The following is an 8374-nucleotide window of genomic DNA, read 5'->3' as shown; positions in this document are numbered from 1 at the left end:
GGGAGACCGAGCGAGGGTTTCGCGCGGGTGGGGTTAAGGGGAGCGAGGAGGCCGGCTGGGCCAGTTGGCCAAGTGGGTTTTCCCCCTTTTTTTCTATTTTCCTTTTGTTTGTTTTATTTTTACCTTTTCTTTTTATATAATTTTCCTTTACTGTTTTACTTTACTTTACTGTTATGAAATGCAAAAGTTAAACCTAAAATAATATTACTAACTATATCTCTGCCATAAATAATTTGGCACTTTAAATAAGTACTTTGTATTTGTTTATGACTTAAAGAGCATTTAATTATTGGGACAATTCCATTTCTCCCCCTAACTTGAGCCACCACCTAGCATTTGCCCCTAATTTTCAGGTATGCTCAAAAATACCCCTTTTCCGTCAAGTCACCTTACAGAAATGCCCTTCTGTGCCGTTACCGTCCGGTCAAAGGGATTTGACCGCCTGGTGAACAGTAAATTCGGAAAAAATAGCAAAAAAAAAATCAAAAAAATCTGAAATTTTGTGGGACCGCAGATACTCAAGGGATCAAGGTGCGTGCAAATTTTCACATAGTTTGGACATTCCAGAAGGTCGTGTCAAAGGAAAAACTTTAAAATGCATGATGTGAACAATAAATTCATAAACAATAGCTAGAAAATTCAAAAAAATATTAAAAAAATTTGGCATCAAAGAGGCTGGGGTGCGCAAGGTGCGTGCAAATTTTTGTTGTGTTTCGACACTATAGGAGCTCATGGAGAAAAAAACAAAATTTGGCGCAGAAAAAAACTTTGAAAAATGCACTATTTTTTTTTGCTAGAGCACCTTGCATGTCATTTGATCACAAAAATTTGCAAGCACCTTGCGCACCCAAGCCTCTTTGATGCCAAAAAATTCATATTTTTTAAAATTTTCTTGCTATTGTTTTTGAATTTACTGTTCACAGCCTATAGATTTATATTTTTTCCTTTGCCACGAGTTCCTGGAATGTCCAAATAGCCCAAAAATTTGCATGCACCTTGCGCCCTTGAGTATCTTCGATCCCACAAAATTTCAGATTTTTTTGATTTTTGTGCTATTTTTTGAATTTACTGTTCACCATGTTACTATTCACCAGACGGTCAAAGCCCTTTGACCGGACAGCAAGGGCATTTCTATAAGGTGAATTGACGGAAAAGGGGTATTTTTTAGCATACCTAAAAATTAGGGGCAAATGCCAGGTGGTGGCTCAAGTTAGGGGGAGAAATGGAATTGTCCCTTAATTATTTGTTTTACCGTTGTGTTAAATAATTTAGTGCAACTAAATATTTATGTGAAGATGATTTCTCCACCACAATTACCTATGATTTATTTGCCACATTTTGAACACTTTTGTTTTAATGTTTGAAATATTTTACCGTTTGACTTGATTTTGAATTTTGAATTTGAATAGGATTTGATTTAGAGTGAGTTTAGGAAGAGTAACAATGGTGATGTGGCATCATTAGTAGAGGGTTACTGTAGCTTAATTATCTGGGTGACACAACTGTCCCTTGGCCCGCGGGTCTGACACAAAGTTAGAATCCGGGCTCTTCTAGAGTGGTATCTCGATTTTCAGATCTAGTCATTCCCTTCCGCTTCAAGAAATGACTTGACCTCAAGGTAGTCTACGGCAGTGGCAGCGATACCGGCCCGAAGGCCGGTGCGTGCGGTGTCGTAGCCTTAACTTCTTCCCTTGATCTTCTCCCTTCTTCTTTGTTGGTGGAGTTGGAGCAACAATAGGGTGGTGGACATTGATCTTGGATGAATGACGGATTATGGCAGATTGATGGCAGCGGAGAAGGTTGGGGAGGTATTTATAAGAGCTCTCCCTAAGCCTCCTCCGTTGTTGAAGGTTCTCTCCTTTGATCCAAGGGCTCAAAATGAACCAAATCCTCTCTCTCAAACCCTTCCTTATCAGCCAATGATCATGAGGGAAAAAACGGGGATGAAATAGGTGAAAAATCCCCGCCTGAAAGGGCAACTTTCAGAGCTGTCTGGGTCCGGTACAACCAGCCATGGTCATACCGATAAAACGGCCATAACTTCCTCACCTGAACTCTGTTTTGCGATGTTCTTGGGATAGTTGAAATCGCGAGAACGGTGCCGATGCAGCTGAGGTGTTCAATCCTGATTTTGGGCTTCCCTTGCAATGCAAGCACCTCAGTAAATTCCTACATCTTTCGAGCGAAGGAAATTAGCATCGCCACCCCATTTCTACCTCGCATTGTTTCGTTCAATGACTTTTTGCTAAAAAACTGACACGGTTTTCAGTTGGACCGCCTGTCCGGTCCAGTTTCTAAAACTATGTACACGTGTGCATATGGATCAATCTGGCAAAATGAAGAGTTCCCCTATTTTGACACGCTGCAAAGAGAGGAGTCCGACGAAGTTCAATACCTAGTAAAAAAAATATTTTTGACAGTACCTAGTTCAAGTTCTTACCTTCCCCAAATCAGATTCTTATGGGAATCCTCTAACATAACGATTAGTTTTGGTATCGTAACGATTAGTTTGGAATTTGGCTAAACCAATATATATATATATGCATGCAGAGGCGACTATTATATGCATGGTAGACCGTTCTGCATCGGCTGCCGAAACTCACGAGCCGGCATCTAGTCCATGATCGCTTTTGCCGATTTTGCATACAAACCAGCCTCTTGGAAGATCAGATCGACGACAGCTAACCGGAAGATGCATGCCATCACCTCAACAAAACAAAGATGCATATCTCCCTCGCTGCCGCCGGCAACCCGGAGCCCTAGGGTTTGCTGGGAATCGATGCAAGGAGATTTTGTTCGGCTGGTCGCGTCGCGCTTGCTTGTCGGCGATTTACTGGATTACGTCCGTTTCCGCGCTGTTTGCGTGCAATGGCGATCAGAGACTCTCTGCCCGCGTGGCCGTGGCGTCGTCGATCCACGTTTCCACCCGCGTCGCTGGACGATGTTCCCCGAGGGCCGTGGCCTTTATCCTGGGCACCCCGAGCTGGGTGACTACGTCCGCTTCTTCAACCTAGACTCGGGTGTCTTTGTCCGTGTCCGCCTCCCACTGTTTGCCAACCATTGTATTCTTGATTCGGTCTACGGCCTACTCCTCCTCCAGAGGGACGACGACACAGCCGTCCGTCTCCTCCACCCTTTCACCGGTGACATCGTTGAGCTTCCACGGCTCACCACCCTGGTCTCGCAGAAGCCCGAGGGAGGAGCTTGGCCGCTCGAGATCAAGACGATGAGATACATCTCTACTAGTGCTTCCTTTGTTGCAGGATCTGTCACTGCTTTGATTACCTTCAATTTGTATTTTTATGGGGCTGTTGCTACCTCTCTAGATACGCAATGGACGATGCTAAGTTGGACATGCCCAGGGTCATATATCAATGGACCTCTGCCATTACATGGAAAGATATACGATGTTCCTGCCTTCTTTGCTGATAGGAATGGTGCACCACGGATTTTTGAGATGGACGTATGCCACTATCAAGACCCACCAAAGTTGATCTTCACAGGCCCGATAGAGAAACCCCTAGTCCCTAGAGGCTTGCCATCTGGTAGAGTATGGCTCGGAGATCTTAGTGATTGCACACGACGATGATCAACTATCCCATATGACGGTTTATAGGCTCGCTGACCTTGTCTTGGGAAAATTCATTCCGGTAACAAACATCGGAGAAAACACTATCTTCATGGGACCAAGGAGTATCTGTGTTTCTTCCAGGGCATTTCCCATGGTCAAGGCCAATACTATTGTGTACTTCCGTCCACAAAAGCACCGTTTTGCGCAATACGACATCAGTGCTCGCACCTGGTCACTAGCTATGGATCAGTGCAGCATAAATGGCCTAGCACAAGGCCCTCGTAGCATTATATGTCATATCTTGACATGCTGCTGGTATGTACTAATCGTGCATGATAGTGAACACATTTGTTATATTATATACTAAGTACTCCCTCCGTTCCGAAATAATTGTCTTTCTAGCCATCTCAAATGGACTACAACATACGAATGTATGTAGACATGGTTTAGAGTGTAGATTCACTCATTTTGCTCTGTATGTAGTCACTTGTTGAAATCTCTAGAAAGACAATTATTTCGGAACGGAGGGAGTACTTGGTTAACTATCGTCGTCGTTTCTTCTCTGTGCTTGTAGGAACAAAGGAGAAGATTACACATATCATGAAACAGGAGGTCCATCACCCAAGTGGAAGGTGAAGGAAGAGTTTCGAGCTGGCTCATACGTATGTCAGTCTTACTTATTCTCCTTGATATGTACCAGTACGTAGGATGTACTCTTATACAGTGCAACATTTTAAAACTTAGGATGTACGTCTTCAGGCTTCGTACGGAACGCAACCAAATTAACCATAAGCTTATGAAAGGATAGTACGGCTCTATAATCTATCGATGCATTTTATACAAAAAGATGGACAAAATCAGTGTTGCGGAATGCTACTGCATTCTGCCTTCCTATGGTTATTGATCATACTAGCTGGGCACGTCGCCGGTATTATCCTTATGTCTTCTTGTTTTCCTCCCAGGCCTAAGTAACATACTCGTAGCCAAAGCTAGTGATGGACGACATTCATTCATCCTTGCAATTCGAAGAGGAGAGGAGTTTTTGTTGATAGAGAAACTCTGTCACTGAGATATATACAAAGGAGAGAGACAAGTTTTACAGATTCTCCGCAGAGAGATTGATCCATCCGGCGGCAAGCAATTTGAGGCGGCGGTGGAGAGCGGAGCGACAAGTTAATTTTGTTACAGATTTTATGAGATGTGATCTACCGTGTGTTATAATTGTGTTTGGAGGAGTATTGGTGTCAGTAAAATTGCTTTTGTATCTTTGTGTGGGTGTGAGTAAAGCATGAATCCATCGAAAAGTGCTTGCAGCTACCAGGCTCCATGGCTCTTGATATTTGAAAATTTTGGAAAAGACACTTCGGTTGCACACAGAAAATCTTAAATAAAATACATGAATACATACACACATTCCTAAGGCCCGGTAAAAATCTTAAAGAGAAATACTTTGTATTTTGAGAAATACAAAAAAGAGAAATTCCTGACAAAAATGGCACCCCTTTTCTTATACATTGTCAGAATATTTTTTTTCTATAGCCCAAAACAAAGTGAGATTTCTACCAAAACTTTGCCACGGGTATTCAGAATGTGTATATGTATCCCCAGGAAAATTGTCATATTTTTGAAACTTCCAAAACACGAATTTCAAAAATTTTAAATATAGAGAGCAGTGAAGCTCGGGTGCTGCACTCCCTCTCTCATGAATCCATGCATAAACTGTCCTAAAGATCATACTGTGATACACACTCTTGAGGTCCATCATCCAAAATCTGGACGGTCATGGCAGTGTTTTTCTCACCAAACCCTTTCATTTCGGAGTCGAGAATCCTGATGGCTATTTCTGTAAACACAAAGCGTTTTACAACAAAATTCTGCCAATTTTCTCAGGGTTGAGAAAAAAATTGCTTAACCCAATCAAGACTTACACTTGGCCATGAGCAAATGGTTCTCCGGCGAAATATCTGACTGAACATAGCTTACGAGGTCTGCATCTAGACCCTTAGATCTAAGCCATAGCATCCTCCCGGTGTCAATGATATCTTTGCACATGAATCCCAGTGCGCTCCTCTCCACACCCGGTATACCGCGGATGATCCTGTCGACTCCGACAATCTCCGGATCAGGCTTCTCGGTTCCTCTGTTCCTTGTCCAATAAAACACGGTGTTAGAAACATAGCAAGCTTTCGTGGGACCATTAATTGTGCCGAGGTTCCAGTGTTCCAGAATGAATGGTGCGGACTTTTTTTTAATTTTTTTTGCAATGTTGTTAGTTTAAACTTTTGCTAGTCAAGATGTAATACAAGGGTGATAAAGATCTAAACATTTTGTAATTAGCAAACTGTAGGGCAGAGTTAAGAAGACTTATTTAGTTGAGACTTGTTCTAATGATTCCTTATTTCACTTCGGAAATGAATGACAAGGAGTTTTTGCAATGTTGCTCGAGTTAAAACTTGTATTCCTTATTTCATTTATTTCACTTCAGAAATGAATGGCAAGGGTGATAATAGAGGTCCTAACAAGATTCTAACAGAAGGTCTTCTACAGTTATAGGAACTCATAACAGAGTTAAGGCTTAGCTGAGACTTGTTTAATGATTTCTTACCTGATTACTTCAGAAGACGAGTCTTCAGACCCCAAAGAGTCCTGGGAGCTGTGGTCTCCATCCACAGCCCAACTGCTAAACCATGTCATGGCATGGAACTCTTCCTCCGCAATCCCTAGTCCAGAGAGGAAAGCTTTATCTGCAATCACAAAAAAAAATGATTCTTTTCAAAGCAATTCAAACAGCTTTAATATACCTTCCAAAGTATTAAGTATATAACAGACTTTGTTAGTATTATACATGCAACTAAGCGGTAAGTGGCATGATATATCCCAAACAGAATTTGCTGCAAGGCTTGGCAAGCTGTAATTACTTGCATAATGCTTCCATTGGCAAAGATGGTGGCAGCAGGTGGCTAAAGCAAGGCCCCGGAGATGATGCTTGTCATGGCCTTTCTCTTCTGTATGATTGTGTAGTTCATGAAGACAGCACATTATGGTCATATCTGTGGAGGAAAGAAAAGGTTTCTCAGGAACATTCAGCTAGCCTCACGCACTTCTGTATCAGTACACCTATACATGAAACACTGCATTGTTTACAAATGCAGGAATCACCTGTTGCAGGCCCACATAGATGTTTTCCGATTGCTAGATACTGACTTCCACTCAACGCTTTTACTCCATGCAGGTTCAAATCCTCAACTGCATTCATATCGAAGTAGAAAACATTAATGTATGACAACTTTGGTTTGCAAATGCATAACTTCAGCACACAAATACATGAGCAAATGCACAGGTAAAATACTGAGCGCCCAAAGGCGCTCGCAAGCTACCCAAATGCCCCTGTCAGCTGTGCAATAATAAAGAAAGAAAAGAAATCTTACTATCTATCCTCAAACGCTCCAATTTAACACCCTCATTTTGCCTTAAACTTCGATCAGCCTACAAATTTGAGAGAAAAGGAAGAACAGGACAACAACAGTTAACGAGGAAGTGACAGAACTAATCCTGAATTGCTTCAAAAACAAAGGAATAGTCCTGGTGAAATTAGGTTGTAAAGTTCAACACGAAAATTAGGTTGCATTCAGCAAAAATGGGGTAACTAACAGGGATCAGCAATGAACATAATGTGAAGTTGTAAGCTAATCCCCAAAACGAGGTTTCTTGTGCACATAAGCTGACCTTGAGCTTGTACGCTCGTCTCTCGACCAAGAAGATATTCTTGATCCCATAACAGTCTGCCAACATCTGAGTCAAGTAACCCCTCCCAGCACCAAATTCAACAACTGCCGGAGCATTCTTCAACGCGATCTCCTTCGTTGCATCCTCAGCGCCACCCCTCGGCAGCAGACCAAATGTTTCCATGTTCCCCACGATCGACACCTGCTGCACAACGTGCTTCTCCTGATACGGCACCTTCCTATCCAAAGCACCAACATAAATCACTCCTGAAGCCTCACAGGAACCAAAACATTACAAATTATCACAACCCCCTCAAACTGCCACAGCACCCACCTATCAACCTGCCCCTTCATCCACTTATCACAGGCGTCTGGGGCGATGTAGGACTCGCGCATTTGGACGGCCGCCGCAGCGTGCGCCGACCGGATCTTCCCAACCAAGGCCCAGAACTCCTCCTCTGAGAGCTTGTGCACGGAAGCGCGCTTGGAGGCGGAGGTGACGGCGGCGCCACCGGCATCTCCCCCTCCGGAGTTGATGCCCTTGGAGTAGTACGGCTGCCCGGCAAGGGCGTCGGCCTGCTTCCTGAAGGGGCACTTGCCGACGTGAGCCTCCAGGTTCTCCTCGAACACCGTGCTGCACAGGGGAAAATAAAATCAGCGGGTAGGAGAAGAGCGGTGGCGCTGGAGCTACCTGGGGGAGTGGTGCAGGGGGCTTACTGGGAGGGGTCGACGGGGCAGGGGACTCGGCGGCGCGAGTCGGAGGAGGACTCCGGCGAGTGGTTCCCGCAGTACCTGCGCAGTAGGGTGGTGGTGAGTGGAGGTCAAACGGGGGATATGTGGGAGGTTAGCTGGAGTTGCTTACTGGGAGGATGGGATAGGGGAGTTGGCGCAGTGGCGGCGCTTGTTGGGGAGCCAGAAGTGGCAGCGGCCTGGGGGAGGTGGCGGAGGCTGCGGCGCCGGTACGCCGTTCGCCGGAGGGCGGTCCATCGCTGGCGGCGGCGGTGGCGGTGGCGGAGTGGGAAGAGAGAAATCCAACCTGCTCTGAGAGCGCAGGAGGAGGGCCTAGCGGAAGGATCGG

At 44.5% G+C, this 8374-nt stretch overlaps 1 protein-coding gene across 3 annotated transcripts; it reads right to left on the bottom strand.

Annotated features, from left to right (window-relative positions):
• Positions 1-5212: 5212 nt before the first annotated feature.
• Positions 5213-8374, bottom strand: LOC119312662 (tRNA:m(4)X modification enzyme TRM13-like). 3 transcript variants are annotated; one of them, XM_037588407.1, is made up of 10 exons: positions 8159-8374; positions 8014-8088; positions 7631-7930; positions 7298-7535; positions 7000-7057; positions 6731-6817; positions 6490-6621; positions 6177-6315; positions 5500-5717; positions 5213-5414 (listed from the first exon to the last, which is right to left on the bottom strand). In XM_037588407.1, coding segments are annotated over exons 1-10 (1374 nt in total). In that variant the 5' UTR covers positions 8284-8374; the 3' UTR covers positions 5213-5412. The 3 variants fall into 3 exon arrangements, with proteins under 3 accessions (XP_037444304.1, XP_037444302.1, XP_037444303.1); XM_037588405.1 differs by having other exon boundaries at positions 5213-5717; XM_037588406.1 differs by having other exon boundaries at positions 5213-5711; positions 8159-8371.

This window comes from Triticum dicoccoides, chromosome 5B (assembly GCF_002162155.2).
Source record: "Triticum dicoccoides isolate Atlit2015 ecotype Zavitan chromosome 5B, WEW_v2.0, whole genome shotgun sequence".
NCBI lineage: Eukaryota > Viridiplantae > Streptophyta > Magnoliopsida > Poales > Poaceae > Triticum > Triticum dicoccoides.
Note: the sequence above shows the minus strand (reverse complement) of the source record. Positions and strands in the feature narration are given on the sequence as shown.

Coding starts and splice junctions, on each gene's coding strand:
- LOC119312662 (XM_037588405.1), bottom strand. CDS start 8,283: ATGGACCGCCCTCCGGCGAACGGCGTACCGGCGCCGCAGCCTCCGCCA. Junction 8,089..8,158: donor TCCCCTATCCCATCCTCCCA/GTAAGCAACTCC, acceptor CCTACTGCGCAG/GTACTGCGGGAACCACTCGC. Junction 7,931..8,013: donor TGCCCCGTCGACCCCTCCCA/GTAAGCCCCCTG, acceptor TCCCCTGTGCAG/CACGGTGTTCGAGGAGAACC.